The sequence below is a fragment of the Tachysurus vachellii genome, chromosome 25, assembly GCF_030014155.1.
Source record: "Tachysurus vachellii isolate PV-2020 chromosome 25, HZAU_Pvac_v1, whole genome shotgun sequence".
In the NCBI taxonomy this organism is placed as follows: Eukaryota; Metazoa; Chordata; class Actinopteri; order Siluriformes; family Bagridae; genus Tachysurus; species Tachysurus vachellii.
This window is the reverse complement of record NC_083484.1, coordinates 12,030,576-12,053,160: the sequence shown is the minus strand read 5'-3', so window position 1 is coordinate 12,053,160 and position 22,585 is coordinate 12,030,576. Positions and strand designations below refer to the sequence as shown.

General features: G+C 37.4%; 1 protein-coding gene across 1 annotated transcript in view; it reads right to left on the bottom strand.

The window, feature by feature from the left end:
* Nucleotides 1-22,585, bottom strand: part of rims2a (regulating synaptic membrane exocytosis 2a) — a 167,193-nt gene that overhangs the window by 47,120 nt on the left and 97,488 nt on the right. Inside the window, exons 20-22 of the mRNA XM_060861272.1 lie at nucleotides 16,213-16,365; nucleotides 13,325-13,434; nucleotides 6,829-6,894 (exon numbers count right to left, since the gene is read on the bottom strand). Coding sequence (XP_060717255.1) covers nucleotides 6,829-6,894; nucleotides 13,325-13,434; nucleotides 16,213-16,365 — 329 coding nt within the window. The remainder of the gene's footprint in view (nucleotides 1-6,828; nucleotides 6,895-13,324; nucleotides 13,435-16,212; nucleotides 16,366-22,585) is intronic.

Sequence of the window (22,585 nt, the reverse complement as noted above, 5' to 3'; positions counted from 1 at the left end):
GTTTTGTTAAAGAAAGAGAAGGATCAATATCCAGCTTTCAGGTATATCTCATATCTATCTATCTTCATACAGTATATATCTATCTTCTTACCTTTTAAGGCTGTATATTACATCAAATCAAATCAAACAAAGGCCAGACGAGTGAGACTGTGTCACCACACACACACACACACACACACACACAATCATTTCAGATCCTCTTTGTGCTGAAGCAGTAATGGCCATGAGTGAGGAAGAAGATGAAGAAATGCAGAAAGTCAAGAAGGAGCAGAGAAGAAGGGAAGACAGACCTGAGTTTGTCCATGTAGTCGACTCCCTGTCTTCTGAAGGGGGTAAGTGTGGAGAGGGGGGTCATATTACACACACACAATACACAAACACAAACACAAAGGACAGGGGTGTAAGTGTGCGTGTGTGTGTGTGTGTGTGTGTGTGTGTGTGTGTGTGTGTGTGTGTGTGCGCGCATTGAGAAAGGGTGTTAAATGATATGGAAGGTGTAGGGGTTAGGACAGAGGGGAAAAGGGGTAACAATACAACAACCACAACAACAACAACATCACCACAAAAAATTAAAGGGAAAAATTCACAAAATGAAGCAGAGTTTAGAAATGACAGCGGTGACTTTCTGACGAAGAATCTTCTGGAAATGTTAGAGAAGTGATGTTAATAGAGGGAGCACAAATGAAGACACAGAGCCCAAGAGACCTGAAGAGAAAAAGGACAGAATAAAAAAACGGATAAAGGGATAAAAGAGAGGAGAGGAAGACGATCCAGCCAAGAAAGTTTGTGTAACTCTGTGGAAGCAAAACCTGCTACAATAAAAAAGCTAAATAAAGAAAATCTGGAGAACAATAGATCACACACACACACACACACAAACACACACACTTGTGAGTAGTCCTTTAGGTGGTGCATGACACTAATTGGACACCACTTTCTCCTATGCATATTCAAATCCCTCGGTAGAACCCCATTCTGCTTACACTGGTAAGTTTTTATTGTTTTTTTAATTCCACTTTACAGGACATAGTAATGATGATCTCTGCATTTATCTACAGCTATCATAAATCATACGCAGTGTTGTGCGTCAACAGGCTACTTCAGGATACCAAACATCGCTAGGAGCGAAATCTTTGCGTCTTTTTCTCTTTTTTTACTTTCATGTGTTTTATCTTTTAGCTTTCATTTTTCAGTCTGGAAGGGGTTTTAATTTAGATTTAAATCAAATAACACACAGATATCATTATCGGGAAATATCAAAGTCAAATTAGCTAATAAATAGACAGAAGCCTATTTCCAAAATAGAATTAATAGGCACGTAAGAAAAATTTATACATTTGTCTTGTTTTCCATTCACTTACATGGGAATGTGCGGGGTTTAAAAAAACAGTACTACAGACAACCACTAGAGGACATCGGAGACATTTTGGCTTCACTTCAGCACACGTGTTCGGACCTACACCCATATATGGTATGTCCAGATCCCAAATATTCGATATAGACTATTGTATATGTTACAGCAGTAAGAAGACATCAGGTCTGTCATTCCGGCGCACTTGGTTTTTACTGGCTTATGACTCCTCAAGTTATATTTTGTCTAGATAAAATAGCAATAAAATAACCTGAACCAGAAGCAAAAGCATCTTTCTGCTTCCTTTCCCCTTTGGTGAACTGGCTTATGAGTGAATTTGGTCTGAAAAATGTAGTTTACCTGGAATTGAGATGCAACACTGTGAAATTTCACATTCGGTGGATAAACCATCACATTTCTGTTCATAACATACCCACAATTGTTTCCACGTCCATACTGAGATCATGTCAACGAGTTCAGTCTCTAAGAAGATTTTCCCGAGCACCGAATCAACCCCTCAAACATCCTTAGAACAGGACGAGATTACTGTAATCAGCAAGCACAACGGCACAGCGAGCGAAAGCGTGTAGCCCAGGGAACGAGGTTCAATTAAGCAGAACAGCACACCTAATATCGAGTGAAGCCGACGGACAGAGGGACGTTTATGCGACCGCCACGATCAGTTCTAAAAATAAAAAAAAAAACAGACATCCAGGTGACACTGAAATGCTGACAATCAGGATGATCTTGAGTTTCTCTGCAGCATTTGTTCGTAACACTTTTTTTTTAACTAATCTAAATGTGTTAAAGGAGAAGGAACAGACAAGGCTAAGTGGCAGCTAAGAGCTGTTGGTGGTATGAAATCCGTATGAAACCATACATACAAAGTGCAGCTCCGTTGTGCTTCATCATCTCTAATTTTTTACTACCGTCCTCTAATCCGGACCGTTTCCTCTCTGTATCATGCTCAGTGTGCATTTCTGTGTAAGTGACTCAGTGCTCGTTACAGCCGAAACCTTCAAAAGGTTCAAGTATTTATCTGAAATGGATTTAATATTAGTATTAATAAAAGTAAAAATAAAAGTGCGACAAAAATGAGACAAAACCAAAACAAAAAATAAAGCTACGGTAATGAATATTACAGAGTTGATTTACTAACTCAGGATTTACTTCCATTCTTGTAAGTCCAGCTACAATTCCGTGCAAGTCAGGCACATAAAAAAAAAAGAAAAAAAAACAACAAAAGAAAAAGAAAAACTGGTTAAAAGTAGTATCAAATATCGCATTATAATGAGTTATAGTTTGATTCTGCATTTCAGCCATTTATGTTTTTTGTGTGTGTGTGTGTGTGTGTGTGTGTGTGTGTGTGTGTGTGTGTTTTTTAACAGTCTGCCTTTTGAAATTTAAAAATAAGGCTGTGTTAAGGTTTGCACTCCGCTCTAGATTTTATAGGGAGACAACAAATAGAAAAGTTTGTACTTTTAAAAGGAAATTATGCAGAAGAGATTTTTCGGGATCCTCTGGTTCAGTATCACACACAAAATTTGACAGATGCGCTTATTCAGGGTGACTTACATTTACTGAGCAACTGAGGGTTAAGGGCCTTGCTCAAGGGCCCAACAGTGGCCGCTTGGCAGCCCTGGGATTCGAAGTCACAACTTTACTATCAGGAATCCGAGGCCTTAACCACCGAGCTAGCACGTCCCACTTCCTTCATATCACTCCGTATTTATAGTACATGTGCAATCACTACTCAAGAGTCACTGGTCAAATGTTTTAAATCAAATAATTAAATATTTAATATTATTTGTTGTTTGTTCTGTTATCTCGGTCGGTGCTTGATTACTGGTGTGTTTTTAATCGTACTACTTCAACTTTCGAGCAGGTCTGAGTGCTTCGTGACTTTCCTTCACAGCGTGTCTTTGTTCCAGCGCTTCCTTCAGCAGCAAGTTTCAGCACTGCACCACACTGAGCCTCATTTCTAGATCACTTTGGATCGCCAAATAAATGTGAGTGTCAAATGTTCTTAGAACTGCGATCAGTCAAACTCACACTACACAAGCCTTCATTTCTGATTCAGTTTTTTTTTTTTCTTCATGTTCAGGCTGCGGAGGTTTGGAGGCAGAATTTGGCAACTGTGACTTTTTTTCAGAACAGGGTCACGTCTTGAAACATACTATTTTTAAAAACCGTCTCAAAAGGAATACATTTCCTTAAAAAAACAGCACCATGTGTCATTTGACAGAAAAAAGTAATATAAATAATATATAAGCTCAAACTCAAGCCTATTATACACACCTTTAGCTCAAGAATCCATGCGATTTTACATGAGTGTTTACTAATAATAGTAAATAATAGTGTTTACTATTTTTTGTTTACTTCCCCCACCCCCAAAGATTCTAAGCTTTAAAGTTGCAGTCTGAAATGTCTGTAAGTTCTCTACCTGTATGCAATATCTAAAATCAGATGTAGTCCTGAAAATCTGTGCCTTGCGATGAGATATAGCTAGAATCTGCTTTCTGTTGCCATTTTTTTCTGGCCCGGAAATAATTTGTCATGCAATTGCAATTCCCATTCTGCTTTAATTATAAAATTGTGTTTAGAGATGAAGCTGGAAATGAAATTTTTCAGTTCTGAATGTAGATTATATGTACAATCCTTTATGGTTCTTTTTTTTTAGCCATTGTTGTATGTGAAAAGATTTAAAGAAGAAAAGAAGATGAAAGCACACACAGAATGCATAGGTCCAGTCAGGGTAGGACCAACCTGGTGGACCCCGTGATGGTGGACGGCCGTTATGGTGGACCAAACCATTGTGCATGTGCTTCTGGTCCTCCCACGTCACCTCTGTATGATGCGTAAGATGCAGTATGGACAACATGTGCAGAAAAATAAACCACAATATGTATGTAATGTAAAGCAGTGTGCATGCTTTTTCTCTCTCTGTCTAATTTGGCAACCTTTAAAAACGGAACCATCTGCTTTTTTGAACGAAGGCATAGTCATGCAATGCAGCTTCGTTCTAAAAGATCACAGCTCCTGAGTCAGTTATGCGTGTGAGTCAGAATCGTGTCAAGGGTCACTACTCAAGCAGTTTCTTACAAATTAATTCTAACAGGTGTCATGTGGTGACACTGCAATTAAAGTTGCAGCTGATCGTCATTCGGTACTCCTAGCAGGTTTGATACGTTGGATGGAGAATCAGAAGTTCAGCACTGCGGAACAGTGAACAGCTCCTTTCAGTGCAGCATTCTGCTCCATCTACTGGCCAAATGTTGTAACTGCAACAGAAATCTATACTGCATAGAAGGGGTGTGTGCGGAGGACACGGTTTCAAGTTAACCTCCTAAAGATGCATTTATCTTATAGGATAATATTCAGTAAGTACTGGAGTTACATTAATGAGCTTTAAATTCCGCTATAAATTTTCAACAGTTAGGAATATAAGCCTGGTCGCGCCAGCGGTTTCTGGAATTGTAAAGAAAAATGAAGATAAAAAAAAATGTATTTATAGAATCCAATTCAATTTAGATCGAATAGCTCTAACCATAACTATATTTAATATAGTTTTAATTATTTAATTAAAATTATTACAATTTCATTATATATCTGGTAAAATTACGTTATTTGTGATTTGATGACAAATAATGCCATCACTTACATTTTCATCATTTTAAAAGCATTTTGTTTAGAATACACACACACACACACGCACACACACACACACACGCACACACATACTGTATATAACATACAATAAAATAAATCAATCTTTTATGAAATATTCTGACTTTAAAGATGCAGTCTGAAATGTCTGAATGCATTTCTAAAAACATTAAAAATGAAATAAAATTAAATTTAACTAAATTAAATGAGGTGAAATTAAATGGATTAAATGAATCTTGGGTTTTTACTTTTTTTCTGTTAACACTAACCCCATCAAAAAAACCCATCTATATCCATTTTTTACTTAAAATAAGGCAGCTCTTGAAGCATATAACATTAACAGGTAAAATGAAACACTGCGATTGCATTTCCCATAAATTACAAACTGCTACTTTAAATGTAAAATGAACACTGTGTGTAAAATGTGTCAGTTTATTTCAGTCAATCTGACTAAAGTGTCTCTGGGTTTGATTGCTATTTAAAGAATGCACGGTACTTTACATTTATAATTGCACTGCACACTTCACTGCACAAGGCACAGTTAAAGTGATGATGTGTGAGATATATTCACTGCAAACATCATCTGCTTTCAGAAATCAAAATAGAAAGAGAGTGACAGACAGACAGACAGACAGACAGACAGGCAGACAGACAGACAGACAGATGGATAGACAGACAGGCAGACAGACAGACAGACAGACAGACAGACAGGCAGACAGACAGGCAGACAGACAGGCAGACAGACAGACAGGCAGGCAGACAGACAGACAGATGGATAGACAGACAGGCAGACAGACAGACAGACAGACAGATAAATGCAGCATAAAAAAAACAACCAAAAAAAAAAACAATAAATCATGGGACCTAAATGCTAGAAAATGACACACACACACACACACACACACACACACACACACACACACACACACACACTCACAGACTCACAGACTCCAGTTAAAGACATTTGTTCTGCAATTTAAACATGTGCATTTACACAAGTAGATCCACTGCAATCCACACTTCACACTCTACAACACTTGCCTTTCCTCCTGTTTGTTGCAGGTTTCTCCTCATAGTCTTTAATACACAAAATGACAAGTTGAGCACAGAACACACTCAAAAACCTTTTTAAACAGACTCTAAGCCTAGCTCTGTCACGGTCACAAAATTGTTCTTTATTTTTTTATTACATCACAGTGAAATTCTTTCTTAGAATATCCCAACTTTGGACATTGTGGGTAAGAGTACAAAGGCAGTGGTGGCTCTAGCATTTGAGGCTCTGGGTTGTTGACTGGAGGATTGGGGATCAAGACCCAGCACTACCAAGCTGCCACTGTTGGGGCTTTGAGCAAGGCCCTTAACCCTCCTTGCAATACATCACACTACTAGGTCCCATTTTAGCACCATTCTCCAAAACCTTTAGAATTTAGTCCAAAATTAAGCTTAGTCATGTTTCCACACATTCCCAGGAGTGTATCTATGTTTTGTTTTGTGTGCTGGTGCACATTTATCAAAAAACTGCACAATCGGAAAAGCACCATCGTGTGACACATGAAGGATAGAGAGCAACGCAAGCAGATGGAAGGATGAAGAAAGAGCAATCTTCTGGAAAAAACAAAGTCTTCTCCAACATGTTGTGTGCACAAATGTCTCTCCTACGCAAAAATTCCCTGAGCCAGTATACATGGAAAAAAATTGGGCACAGAATAGATTTTTGTAAAACAGCACTTTTTCAGGAAGTGTGAATGAGAAGAGAAAAAAAAACATGGAAAAAGCAGATGAAAAGTGGGAGGAGTCTCAGGAAGACACACCTGCTTCTGGGTCAACTGATGACTGATTGGGAATGAAGTGATTTACACCAGGTTCCTCCTCTTCATCTGCAGGAGTGGTGAAAGACAGAAAGCAATGGATGGTTATGATGTAAGCAGAGATTGATGAGGAAGGTATGATGACATGTCAGGAGGCAAATGAAAGATGATTATTAGGTGCATGAACAGTTGTTTGATTTATCACCTGTATAGTCCAGATTTGCAGCTGTATTCATAACGACTGCTTTGTGTTCACATCAGGACTCACTGAACAACCTTTGAAACCATGTAGAACTGTTTGTCTTTACTCTTTTACACCTGAATAGTGTAAAGATTTATCATCTTATTACTCAATGACACTTGAACAGCACGAGTTCCCTTTTGAGCCCACTCAAATACCCCTTTTCCACCAAAAAGAACCGGGTGCTGGTTCAGAGCTAGCACTGGTGCTGGTTCAAAGTTGGTTCTACTGGCGAACCTTCTAAGAACCGGTTTGCCTTTCCATCGGTTAGAGAGCCATCACAGAGCCGAGTCTGACGTGACTGTATACAGTACGAGTCACGTTTCCCAGCAATGTTAGCGCAGCAGCGGCAAACACAAACACAACAACAATGGCGGATGTTGCTTTACTGTTAATGCTCATGGCTTTGTGAACCTACATTAACACCCAAACGCGGCGAATCCAACGTGTACGTGCAGCTCCATGTAATCTGTATAAACGGAGGTTGTCGTCGAGAAAGTACATTACGTTATTTTATCATTAACACAGAAAAAAAGTTAGCCTTAGCATGTAGCTACCTACTATCATGTGTGCTGATAATTGATCATATTGCTGTAAAGTAAAAGTGTATTAAAAATGAGTATATTTAAGGTACATTTACAAATGCGCTAACGGTGGCCCCGCCCACAGCCCCTAACACAAGCGGTTCTTACTGTAAGTCTAGACCAGCAACGTTTCGGTGCTACTTAAGAACCACTTTTCCTGGTTCAGAGCCGGTGCTTTGGCGGTCGAAAAGGAAAGAACTGGTTCTAAATTAGGCTCTGGCTCCGAACCAGCACTCAAACTGCCTCGGTGGAAAAGGGGAAAAAGTTCCTTCCATATATCATCTCACCTCTGTGACCTCTGGTGGTTTAGTGGTTAGAAACCTCCAGGGATAAGGGATTGATTTCTGTCTCCGCCCGGGTTCACATTAAACGCATGTTCTCCCCATTCTTCAGGGTTTCTTAAAAGGGACGGTTACTCCAGTTTAATCCCCGAGTCCAAAGACATGAGCTGCATGCTGTCTATCATCTCTAAAGTGTCTGTAGTGTGTGAGTGTATTTTACTGTGCCCTCTGATGGGTTGGCACCCTGTCCAGGGTGTCCCCATCTTCTAACCTAAATTCCCTCAGTATAGTCTTCAGATTCCCTATGACAGTGTGTAGGACAAGTGATATAGAAATGAGATTTCTGTAGCAATGTTATTGTTAATAGTGATTCTCATATACATATATAATGAACTCATGTGATACTCGTATAAACCAAAGGAAATAGCTCATCAGTTCTGTGGTATTTACTAGATGAAAAGTTTATCTCACCAAAAACACTTGGAAAACCAGCAGTATGTTCTTTGACTGTATCGTGTTTCACTGTCAGATTACTACATTTAATATACTATACTGCTACTCAAGCGCACGGTGATCACAATTACATTAAAAGTCAAACTGTGTACTTCGGGTGGAGGATTGACCAGCCTGGGAACGTTGAACATGTCCAGTTACATTGTGCTGGACTAAATCAGGGATGGAACACTAGTAGACCCTGTTCCAAATGTAGACTTAGCAAAGTGGTATGGGTAGTGGAGCAATGGTAGCTTAGTAGCTAAGATGTTGAACTACTGTTCAGAAAGTTGTGTGCTCAAATCCCAGGGTCACCAAGCTGCCACTTGGGCCCTTGAGCAAAGCCGTGATGTGCAACAAAAGAGATAAATGTAAGGTGCTCTGGATAAGGACGTATATCATAATTTGTCAAGCATAGACTAATACTCTCCATCTAAGTCCAACTCTACTCTGTTTTAGCGTCTGATGTACACCCAGCCAGCAGAGGCTGCAGCCATCTTTATTTAGTTTGGTGTTTCACTTTATGCACATTACTGTTGGTTTATCTTCCTGAATTTGAAAAGCAATGATTTTTTTCTTCGGACTTTTGAAATGCCTGGATTTTTTTCCCTTTTGTTAATAAAGCCTGCAAATTACTGTTAATGGATTTTGCCAAACAAAAAGTGTTTTTTAAACACAATACTTTCTTGAGGTTTCATATTTTTCTTGATTCCATGACACAACTTGATGCTGTAACTGGGGATGTGGTAGCTTATTGGTTAAGGTCTTGTGCTACCAATCGGAAGGTTGTGAGTTCGATTCCTACGTCCACCAAGCTGCCACTGCTGGGCCCCTGAGCAAGGCCCTTAACCCTCACTTGCTCCGTTGTATAAAAATGAGATAAGGGCGTCTGCTAAAATGATGAAAATGAAATGATGTAGCTTCCTGTAGTAGGGCTTCACTCAGAGATCTGAAAGTTTCAGACACATCCATGTTATTGTAGACTAACTTGGAGAAATCTGACCCTCATAATACCCTTTGATCCGTCTGTCCTTCTATGAGTTCAGTGTCCACTCATTCATCACCAGCTCAATGCATTCAATCATTTATTCATCTTAAGTAACCACTTTATCCTGGTCAGAATTATGTAGGATCCAGAGCATGCACTTGTTGCACACACTCATTCACACACTCATTCACACAATCTATGGACAATATTGTGTAGGCAACAGACTTATTGGCATGTTTATTGGAGATGAGAAACCCACACACAGAAACTTCACATTAACCCAAGACAAGCATCAAATCAGGGACCCTCGAATTGTTATACAGTAGTATCTGAGGTCATATCTACAGCATATAAAGTCTCTGGCCATCTTTAACCAGTAACCTCACTGTATAAATCTAATCCTATGCCCTTAGATCATAATTAGAGCAGGCCATGCTGTTTGTACATGCTGTACAATAATGATGGTCAAAGTGCTGCATCAGCACACACACACACACACACACACACACACACACACACACACACACACACACACACACACACACACACACACACACTAACTGCTATACCAAGCCCATGCTTTGACGTTGATAAAAGGTTCTCTCCAGGCACTAAATCTCTCTTTTTTTTCCTCTATTTCCCACATTCAAGCACACAGATTGTCATTCATCTTTTCACGCTAGACCGGTTTTGCCAATAGGTACAAAGCTGATCGTTTTTTGTTTTTGTTGTTTTGTTTTTTCTTTTTAAAAATGCCACCTCGTCATTTTCGCCTAGCGTATGCGACACATTTGAGGAAAAAGCACAAAAGTCAATGAGGTATTATAGCCCTGGGGAAAAGGAAACTTGCTCTTTATAAATAGAGAAAAAATACAAACACATATTACTGAAATCCACATAACGGAGGCAACAGCGGCGGTGGAAAGTCTAAGCTTTGGTTAATTATCACTAGAGTTTCTAATACACAAGCTAGAAGACAGGGAAACAAAATAAAAAGTATTTTTGTGATAAAACTGTTCATAAAAATGTTTGAGGCAGGCTTAATATTTATCACAACATAGACATTGAGTTATGAATACACACACACACATACACACACAAATGCCACATACTGTCTGCAATAGTCTTTGCTCCACATTAGAGGAAAATTTTTAACTAATGTTAATCAATACTAAGAGAAACAGCAGAACAGCACCTTAAAGTTAATTTTAGCCACACTTGCTTTCTTTCTTTGTGAGAGACATTAGCATTGTTTGGTTATTTGTCCAAAAACATGTCTGATAATAAACAAAAGCTGGCTGTGAAACAAAACTGACAAAATTCTGTCACTGTATGAGACGTTAACAGTTAGGTATTTCTCTCAAAACACTGCGAGAGTGAAAGTTGAAAGTGGAAGACAGAATTAAAGTCTTTTATATAGTTGTTAGCAATACTAGTTTGTATTCACGATTAGAAACAGCTGATGCAAATACGCAGGAGGAGTCACGATAGCTTCCTTCCAATTTGAAAGACTGTAAGGACGTTTCTATAGGAAACCTGCTAATCTGAAAAAAAGCTAATGGTGTATGTTAGTTTTATACTTATTTGTATTGTTGTTAGTCACACTAGGCTGATTTGACTGTGAGAAACATTAGCATCCTTTGGTTACCTTTGGTACAGATGCACTAGGCTAAACTCCGCTGACGCTTCGTCGTGTTAGCTTCCTTTCATTTTGTAAGACATTAGCACTGTAAGCATGTTTATCAAAAACAGTCCTAAGCTGAAAAAAGGTGCTAGATGCTAGTATTATACTAATTTGTACTGTTGATAGTCACGCTAGGTTACTTTTACTTTAACATACAGTAAGTGCTGCTTGGTTATTTCTCTTAAAACACTCCTGGTAATAAACAGAAGATAACGCAAAGAGACGGGTGTAAGGAATCTATGTTCCCTGCTAGTCATGCTAGCTTCCTTTTATTGTGAGAGGCTATTGTTTCAATACACTGCTGATAATGAATAAAAGCTCCTGAAAAGAGACTGCAGTATGTCAAACTGTTATTACTAACCACGCTAGCTTCCATGCATAGTGAGGAACATTCATTTTTTTGTTTTGCTAATAATATATTTAAGCCTCAATTTTTCAAGACTTAAGCCTTGTTTGGCTCAGTTATAATTTTTTAATTAATACTTCATGCTAATTATTTTTAATTTAATTTTTTTAATTTTAATTTTATTTTAATTTTTTTTGTCTCAGCAGACATATAACTGACAGATACTTTTTCCCAGAGCAAACCTGGAGCTCATGACTATTGCAGATGGGTTTAGCCTGAATCTAAGGGCATAAACCCAATGAAACAGATTACACACCTTGACCAGGCTCAATGTCTTCTCGTCCGCCTTCTGAGAGAAAAACGAAAGAAGGAACTATAAAAACCGGATGCCCATGCATTAGCCAATGGCTAACATTGGCTAACAATAGACCACACATGTTTTCCACCATGTGTGCAGTACTCATTCACATAAATCGATACAGATATCAGCGATGGATATACGGATTGACAGCAGATCTGCAGTGATGTACAGTAGTCATGCTTTTTGAAGGTCTGAGGGTGCTTTCATGTGTATTTGTCCATTTTTTTTTAACTTCCTTGAGTCCAAATCCAAAGAAATTGATACTTCTGGTTGGTTTGCTGCTTGATTTGGTTTAAATGGAGAGTTTAAATGCAGCAGACAGACAATTTACACTTTGACATTTTTGGATCACTGGAGCATTGTTTAGGTTTACTTTAAGTGTAAAATCACCGTAAGAGCCGAATCGAACAGACATGAAAGTGCCTTCACACACCTCGAGTCTACACGAGGTCCATAACTTGTACAAAGTAATATTCCAAACACTATCTCTTAATCTCATACTTCCTCTAGACAGTGTTAATCAGCCTGAAGTTAATCGGATTATCTTAGTGTTAGCTCTTCAATTTAGTTTATCTCAAGCTTACATTGGGATCTATGAGCTTCATACTTATTTCTTCCAGCTGCTTCCACGTATGCTTGATCCGGATACACAATCTTATTCTCTGCCAAGTCTCATGTGATCCATTAAGAAGAAACGTCTCATAAATCTTTCGGCAACAATACTTGCAGTGTAGAACAAGACATTATACTTCTCTCATTATTATACAGAACATTACATCTAAATACACATGTTCATCTTCCATTATTTCCTATCTGGATTTATTTATTTTTTTTAAGAAATAACGAGAAATAAATAAAAGTGATAACTAATACTATTATGGGATGTCGACGGTGTATACAAAAAAAAAAGGTGAACGTTTTCAGTGTTATTTCCAAAGTATTTTTGCAGGGTAATTCTTTCTACTGAGATTTCTTTAACTTGTATTGTTTAAGCTGAAACAAAGTCCTCCGTGATGAATATGATCGATGTATTTTTGTGACAAAATTTATAAGGCTAAGAAAAACATTTTAATATTGATATGCGTAGAGTTTCGAGCTTTAATTAAATTTTAGTGGGCGTTTTAGGCACGTTGAGACAATTTAAAGACCCACAAATACCTTAAAAGGCATTTTTAAACCAAATCAAGTTCCACACAGTGTTTCTCACAGGTTTATCCCGACTGAATAAAAGCCATGGCTGCAAAATGGAAATTGTGGATTGAAATGGATTTGAGTCACTGGACATCAGCAAACCACTTAATTTACAGTTGATTACTTTAAAAATATGACACATTTCATTGCTGTGATACTGTGAGGTTATTGTAACACACTTTCCCATATCCACAACAGTTTAAATTCAGCTTTCTCAATTTCTTATTGCGGTATCTCATAATAACTCCCAATACACAATAGTAAGGTTCTGCCATTATTAATTACTGGCATATCCCATAACTTATATGCAGAATAAGAAAAGCAGTCCTACTTCTGTCTAGCGTCCCCTTTGAGGGCAGTTGTGGTAGCTGTCGTCCTCTCCTGTTGTTCATGGGCGTGCTAGTAGGACTGGTTTGGACTGATCCACTGCGGGGGTGTGCCCTGTGATACACGCACATGCACACACACACATACACGATTACAGCTGGACACTTCTTAATTGTCAGAATTTGTGTATGCAAGTATTGGTGCGATCAAGTATTTAGGTGCAACATTGGTCAAGGATTGTAAACACTAAAATGACTAAATGAGTAAGTGTAAAAATCAATAAATACCTTTTATTTATTAAATTCTGATGTTGATTATTCTGTGTATCTCCATAAACACCTTAAATCTTTAATGTTCAAGACATAGCTGATTTACATTAAGCTCCACCCACAATCTCCATAAAGGGCAAAGCTGAACCCAAAACGTGAGCAACAGAAATGGCGTCTATGTAGTGAAAAGGGTGCCTTCTAAGTACAAAAACATCTCAAGAACATTCTCAGGAAATGAGATTTTCATACATACCAAACTGTTTGTGTAAATGCTCCTCAGAAAGGTGTATGACTTGAGCAGAGCTTCAAAAAGGAAAGCTTCCTTTGCTTATGCTTATATATTAAGTTAACTAGCTGCTATTATGTTATATTTATATATATATATATATACAGTACTGTGCAAAAGTTTTAGGCAGGTGTGAAAAAATGCTGTAAACAAAGAATGCTTTCAGTCAGAAATAGAAATAATGAGTGTTTATTTCTGTCAATTTACAAAATTCAAAGTGAGCAAACAAAAGAAAAATCTAAATTAAATCAATATTTGGTGTTACAACCTTTTGCCTTCAAATCAGCATGAAATGATGGCACGGCCCCCACGGAGCCCTGATCTCAACATCATCGGGTGTGTCTGGGATTACATGAAGAGACAGAAGGATGTGAGAAAGCCGACGTCCACAGAAGATCTGTAGTTAGTTCTCCAAGATGTTTGGAACAACCTACCAGCCGAGTTCCTTCAAAAACTGTGTGCAAGTGTACCTAGAAGAATTGCTGCTGTTTTGAAGGCAAAGGGCGGTCACAGCAAATATTGATTTGATTTAGATTTCTCTTTTGTTCATTCACTGCATTTTGTTCATTTATCAAAATAAATGTTTAACACTTCCATTTCTGAAAGCATTCTTTGTTTACAGCATTTTTTCACACCTGCCTAAAACTTTTGCACAGTACTGTATATATAATATATAATGTGCTGATTTGTATACATAGATGTTGGGTACAATCAAGGCCATGGGAAGCCTTTTGGCAGTGAAGAGGCTTTAGAGGAGCAGGCAATATGAAACAGAAATTATATGCTGTGTGTTGGCATGTCCTTCAAACCGAGTCAGCAAAATAGTGGGAATAAATGCCAGGCATTTTTGGATTTGAAGAGCAAACTCTTGCTTTCCTCTCTTGCTCTCTTTACAAGCTTGACTTTGCTTTAAACCAGCAGCCATTTATTATGGCTTGACTTTATGAGCTGTACTAAAACGATACACATTTTATACACGTAATATACGAGTATTCTGCTAAGTCGACCCAAGAGCATTTGTAACCATTTAAGAAATCCATGTATGTGAAAATTTTTACATATAAAGTTATTGTAAAATTGGTCATTTCAGCTCTGTAAGCTTTGCCTTTTATGGAGTTTTCTGAAATCAGTGTAACTGAAACTTTACACACAACTTTACAAAAAATAAAAAGAATAACTGAGGCCCATTGACACTACTGTGTCGGGTTAAAAATATGTTAGTAACCAAATTTAAGCCTTTGTGATGTATTGCATGAGTTCTTAGAAATAAGCATTTTTAGGCTCATCTACATATATAACATATATGTAACAGTGAACCTGATTATGCTGATTAAACTTGTTTTGGATTTAAGACTTCAATCAAATGAAATTATTAATAAAACAGCAGTTCAACAGTCTCTAGAGTTTACAAAAAATAGTGCAAAAAAGTATTCAGTGACGAGAAGGTACTGGTGGGTGAAGTAACCTCATCTGTGTTCATTTTGAGACGCTCTTCTGCTCACCAAATTTCTAATGTGTAGCTTGTAAATATTTGTACGGAGACTTTAACCAGTCTGGGTGTTTCCCGCCCAAGGAACTGACACTCACTGGATGTTTTTTGCTTTTCACACTGTTTTAAGTAAACAGAGACTGTTTAAGAGGTCAGAAGTTTCTTAGAGCACATGATTAGCTGATTGGATACTGGATATGGAGTATTATGTAGTTACAAGAGTAAGAAGGGAGTTTAAAGGGGTAAACGGATAAACTTGGGGGGAAAGCATGCAAAATAATTAAATAAAAAAAACATATCGAAGTGCTGTAGATGGCTGCATCTCATGTCATTGCTCAAATCAGTGAAATGCCTGTGAATAAACTACAGAGGACAAGACATGTTAGATGCTTTGCATCAAAATTGCATCTCCGATTGCCTGATCGCTGCAAGAAAAGAGGGAATAAATTATATAAGCCAGTGCATATGAACAGAAAGAGAACAAATGAAAGAAAATTAAATTAAATGGTCTGTTGGTAATGGAGCAGTAATCAATGGAGACTCAAACACCATTATATGCAGTCTGAATATAAGTGGTGTTTTACCAAAAAAGCAAACTACAGTATGAAACTACACTACAAACCACATCTTGTGCACAGCACATGTGGTTTGTCACTTCTGCAAAATCAGAAAAGCATAGCTGTGAAAGAAGAGCAGAAAACAAGAAAGCTGCTGATTGGCTGATTAGTAGAAGAGATAGGAAGGTTGGTCGTTGTGGGATTGTGGGAGGGGCATAAGGGAGGATGGTGAGTGGTGATTAGTTAACCAGGGCTGCTAGTCAGGCGGAGTTGCCTCTCTAGTCTGGTCACCTCGTTAAGGCAGGCGAGGGTGGCGCAGAGTGTCCGGATGACAGCGTGGGCATGGACGATCTCATGTGATGGGCATCAGGGGGCCGCTCGGTGGAACGTGAGCGTGTGTACATGGGCCGTTCCATTTCGCGCCTGTCCTGCATGCTGTAATTCCTAGAAACAGTGTCATGCAGGAGGAGAAATAGGTTGGTGTGTTGAGAAGGTTAAACAAATAGCGGTGTGGTCATTTCCCATTATAAGGTGGAAAAAAGATGTATTATGTTTTAAGGTTGTTATGTGCTTGTTAACGGATAGAAACTTTGCAAATAAGTCAAGATAACGGGTAGTTAGTTTTTAATGATTATTATAAGTGAAGGTTTTATCCGTTATTGGGAATGTTTCAAATTTTGCCATTCAAATTTGGGCAAAAATCTCTCAAACATGTTATTGCATTACAAAAAGAAAAAGAAAATTAACAAAAAAACAACAATTCGCACAATAAAATTTACATAATAGCTTAATTTAAGGCAACCAGATTGAGGTTGCCCTGATGCATCCTCGGATGGAGTGTTTATTCCCCTTATACCACAGTAGTTTGCCTTAGATTCTAGCAGACGATTATATCAGAGATAATGTTGCTTTAAAACTCTCACATTTACAGAGCCTTGATTAAAAAAACAACCAGGAATACTGTCAGTAGTGTTGTAAAGTTTATCAACCCCTTCTTACACGATCAGAGTCGAGAATAAAGACTGCTGTGGTATAAAATGGGGAAAAAACGTACTGTATATAAAACAATATACAGTGACATAGCAGTTTATTAGGCAACTTTTCCTAATAAGCTGGCAACTCCGTGCATATACTGTACAGCATGTGCAAGTTCATACAACCCTGTTCAACACTACAGGAAGGAAGGAAATACAAATAAAAAAAAAAAGAAAAAAAAAAGAAAACAAAAATTACATGTAATATCTCTGTGTAATCACTTTGAAAAAAAAGTGTAATTAAAACAATTCAGCATTAAAACAGACGAGACGAAGAATAGAAATTTTCAGTTGAGTGAAAAGTTGTCCAGCAGCTCGTTGCACGACTACAGAGTTAAACAACATGTTCAATTCAATTGTATTTGTATAGCACTTTTAGTAATGGATGTTGTTGCAGCTAATTCTAAAAATTCTGCCCATTAAAGTAGATTGTTTGAACAAACGTACAAACAACAACTAAATATCTAAACGTAACTTGAGCTTTTTATTTAAACGTCATTTAAAAACATTTGATTAAAAATATCTGTATGCCAACCTGGCTTTCCAGAAAGTTCCACAGATCATCTGAAGTGGTGAATAGAGTAAGTAAATTGTTTATTTTTATAATTTGAAAAAATGGAAAACTTATTTTAAACGGAAAACTTAATTTTACTTATAAAAAAAAAGAGTTTTTAGAGTTTTTTTTATCAGTTTTTTATTTTTTTTTTCACGCACGCTTCTGGTTTAAACCCTTTTATGTTGTTCGGGTCTGTGGGATCCATTTTCAAAAACATCAATAGTTTTGAAAAACTTTGCTTCCTTGTAAATTTGTTGATTTTTTTTCCACTCATAACTTGATTAAATTTGATTTTCTTTTTTTTTATTACATTTTATTAAAAAACAACAAAAAACGAGTAGAATGTTAATTAAATGTGATGTAATAAAGGTAAAGGGCAAATATAAACCATATATGCTGTTTATATTGCTTGTACTTGGGATGAAGTAAACATCTGTAGAGTATTTTAACATAAAATTTTGGATTGTGTTGAATTAAAAACCCAAAAATGCAGCAGGTCCAGCAGCCCCACGAACACTGGCTGAGTAACAAAAATACGAACAACATACTGTACAAGGGTTAAATCCTAATACTAAAACAGATAAGAATATTTTCAGCACTAAACAAATGCAGCTGGATTCCAAGGCCTATGTAAAAATCTCCTAGTGTTTACTTTTCACCTCTCTTTTCACTCTCTTATGGATATAACAACCCCTTCCTCTTCATTTCTTTCCTGTCACATCAATTTCTCCTCTCCCCCCCCTATCTAAAGGCACATCTTCATTTATTTTGTCCACATCTGCACCCTGACACGAGTACAGCACGAAAGCTGTAATACTGACTCCAGATTAGTCGAGTGGATCGGGAGCCGAGCCACTGCTCAGAGAAAGACGTGCACTTTTTTGACAGTTTAATTCAGCCGTGGCCCTGTGTTTTTGATGACACATCAGGTTCCGCTTTGAAGAGAACGCACTGCTCGACAATTCTGACTGACAGCCAGATGGCAACAAGAGCATAGATAGAGAACGAGTGAAGTAAAATGGAGGAACTGCCTCAGAGCCATCCTGTTCTCCTCGCTGCTACACTAAAGTGCTTGGCAGCAATGAGAAATGAGGACAAAATGGCCAGGACATGTTTTCTTTCTTTTTTTTCTCTGGCTGCTGATGTTCAGTATTTAAAACTGTGAAATCATTTGATGTTGTAAATATTTGAACTGGATGTTACGGTAGCTTAGAGTTTAGCACATTTTCCTCACGTCTCCAAGGTTGGTGGGTCACTTCACACACCCAGTCCAAGGACATGTGTTGCAGGCATCTCTAAATTGTTAAGTGTATGAACGGGTGTGGGAATGTGTGTGTGTGTGTGTTCATGTGTGATTGTACTCCATCCAGGTTGACCCCCACCTTGTACCCCGATTCCTCAGGTTCCTGCAACTCTGTGTAGGATAAGCACTAGAAATAATGGAATGAAACATTTGCATCGCTAGTCATTCATTTCATTCATTCATAAAGCTATAAGGAGCTTAATGAATCAGATTTCAGCTTGCCTTGCAGCTCGCCCATGCCACTCCATTTTAAGAAACGGTACGTGCTTAAATAAAGTTATTATATCATGAACAGATTTATTGCACTGATTTATTTACTTTTATCATTAACAGTCTAGCCTAAACAGCACTGAAGCTGGAAATGTAATTGGTTGCTTGACTGAAATGCATATGGACGCATTCTTGGCTGCACAAATGAAACATATCAATGTCCCAAAACAGGTTTGGCTTAAACTTTGGGAAACATGACATGTCAGCTACTTTTTTGAATTATGCTTGAGAAGTTAGTAAAAATATGTTTTTTTATTCCACTAGCATTCACTTGAAGGCTTGGATGTTGGTTTCCCACAACTCTAAGATTCCTAGTTATCTGCTTAAGGCTCTAAAGCATCAGCACTGCCAATGTTGGGCCCTTGATCTAAGCCCTTAACCCTCTCTGCTAATAGGATGCTGTATCATGGCTGACCCTGAACTCTCACCCCAACTTCCAAATCTGGTATGTGAATATATCAGAAATAAAGGCTTCAAATAAATTAAAAATACAAAGAGTATGCACGATTTATCTGCTGGACAACTTTTCATGTCTACAACCACAAAAAACACACCGAGGCTGACAAAACATGTGGATCTATACAGCGTCATATCAACTTGACAGCATGCTGATTACTCGAGCTTGAGAAGTTGGTGAAGTACTGTATTTTCCAGTCAAATGTTTTCACATCGCTTGATGGAAACATGTTCGATATGTCAAAGCAGAAACTGATGCTAAATGACATTATGGAGAGATAATGAGTTGAATGCGTTGTAAATGAGATAAATAGTAAATTGTTATACAGTAGCTCACCAATAGGCTACACCAAAACACACAATGACATTATTGTGTAACATCCAAACTTTCTATAAGGTGGTGTGATTTTCTATCAATCTGGGGATACCTTGCCAATACCCCCCCCTTATTTTTTTTATTTTTGGGCTACAGGTGAGGCTATTTTTGGGCTCAGATATTATGAACACTTTAGAAAGCTAGGCATCCCTAAAAATTGTGTCAGTAAACAAAAGAATTTGAAGACTGCCAGTATGTGGCTTTGACTGTTGGACTATCATTCAGCTACAATCTTGGTTGGGATAAATTGTCTGTCATCAATAAGCCAGCCAGGACGTGGGTCTGGATATTCTTTAATGAAAAATAAGCTATATAAATCAGAGATCGGTCTGTGTAAGTTGCGTTAATTTCTCATTTGTTGGGACACAGATAAGCATCCCATAAGCATATGCTTTAAACTTATGAGGTAGGCTAATCACAGCCATGCCGATATTCAGTATAATCGCACAACTGCAAGCGTCATATTGCTTTCATTAACAATTCTAAAATTAAGGAAGTAAAATTGAGTAACTGCTATTTTGTATACAATATGGAAAAAGTTCTGTTTATTTTTGCTCCATTAGCGGAAATACACCGCTAACTACTTGACGTTAATTTGTACATTCCTGTTAGAATGCTTATGGAAGACATAATCAAATCTTTTATAAAAACATAATAAAGAATAAAGTCCACAATCTTGACTTAAGCCTGTAGAATAGCAAACTCTGCAGACATTCAATTGTACTTCAACAGGCATTTTTTCATATTTGGATTTATGAATATTTGATTTCTGTAAATATTTAAAAAATCTAAGTAGAAGAAGTAGAAATGGAAATTAAATTTGATTACGCTAAATTAAATGTTTCCTTGTTTTCCTATTTTTACAGAACATTGATTGAACGTAACATTTACGGACCAACCCTGCACCAAAATTCTTATTTCCATCACCTTCTAAAATGTAATTATGATTTCTTTCCTATCTTTAGGATTTTGTGTTTTGATTGTATCTCAGGTAACTCCAGGCTTGAGGAGCCCTGATGTTCTACCAGTTAGCAGGAGGACAGGTAGATAAAGACAGACATGGGTGTAGAAAGATCTACCTGAGTTCCATCTGCTGATGATGAACAGGCTGACTGTGTCTCGTTCGAGGTAGGGTGAGAAAATGACTGCGGTTGGATTGAGAGAACAGAAAGGAGAGGAGGAAAGGATGAGGAGAGATGGAAATTTGAGGTAGAGATGCGGAGAATGAGTGGTCCAGCTCGAAGAAAAATGGTAGACCGGTTGTCAAATCTCCCAAAATGATAACATTTTCAGAGAGAAAATGATTCACATCACTCCCTTACTGTGGAGCCAATGCAATATAATGCATTATAGCTAAGTTATAATACATTTCTAAATGCACTGCAAAGACGCAAATCAATTTCTACTACAGAATTAATCAATGAGCATCTGAACATTACATTTGAGTTGTTCTTTTGAAAATACATTGATTAAAAACAAATTTCATACAAAAACAAAGGACATTTTTGTTCACCTCAAAGATCCAATGTTCAACATACACCCCTATGTTTTCTAACTAAATGTACAAAACAGCCTTATGGGTGAGGGGGGGAAAAAAGTGGTTAAATAATATTAGCACCTTTATTCAAAAAAGCACAGAAAACCTCATATTTAACCAAATGAATAAATAAATATACTTTCCTTGTTCCCCTTGTGGAGAAATTTTGTGCTAAACAGCTGTTTTTTTGCGTAATCTTTAATATGTGGATTTAGCGTAGCATAAAAAAAAGGATTTATTGTATATAATTTATTGTATATAATTGAAGCACAGCTTGAAGAGCTTAAAAAACTAGCAGCTTTTTAAGTTAAAAAAAAAAAAACAAGTGCAAAAAATGTACCCTTCTTGTTACCATCCTAGCAATAACATGAATAGTGCAGTGTATTGTTAAAGTCTTACTCTAAAGAAGAAAGGTCTTCAAATAGACAGCAAATTAATAAAGTAGAAAACGCCAAGACATTCACGAGAGAGACAAAGACTCTTTAAGTTTTATTTTTAAAGTTATTTATCCCCACAGCTTGTCATGACAATTAGCGTGAAGAAATGAGATCACATAACTGAATGGGAATCTTGTTTTACAGTGAACTAGCAAATTAGCAAACTAGCCAGCGCTTCAGAATCCCACCCTTGCTACTCTGTACACATCAACTTTTAAACACACTGATTAACTAAGTCGTTAAAGAAACAAAGACCAAACAAAGCAAAATACAACACAGCTAGATTTTAATATAAATACAAAAAAACAAAGAAACTAGCCAGATCTTAAGTTTGTCCATGTGATTCAAAAACTAAACACCACATTTAGCCGTAATTTGAATGACTGCTATTTTGTTCCACAGAAAATAACAATTCTGAATAATCATTTCTCTCAATCTATATTAATATGCTTACCTACTGTAGCTAGCTAGCTAGCTAGCTTAGCCAGCTCAACAAACTGAGGTAAATTAAATGAACAGATACTTTAAGACAATTAATTATGCTTCTGAGTGACCAAAACATGGTCATGTACTCAATTGCTGATGACTTTCTCATTTGTCAAGTACACACAAGGAAAACAAGGAAAGTTTCTTATTTTCTTGCAGGTTAAGACAGATTTGGCGCACACAAAAACATCAGTAATATCAAACACAAT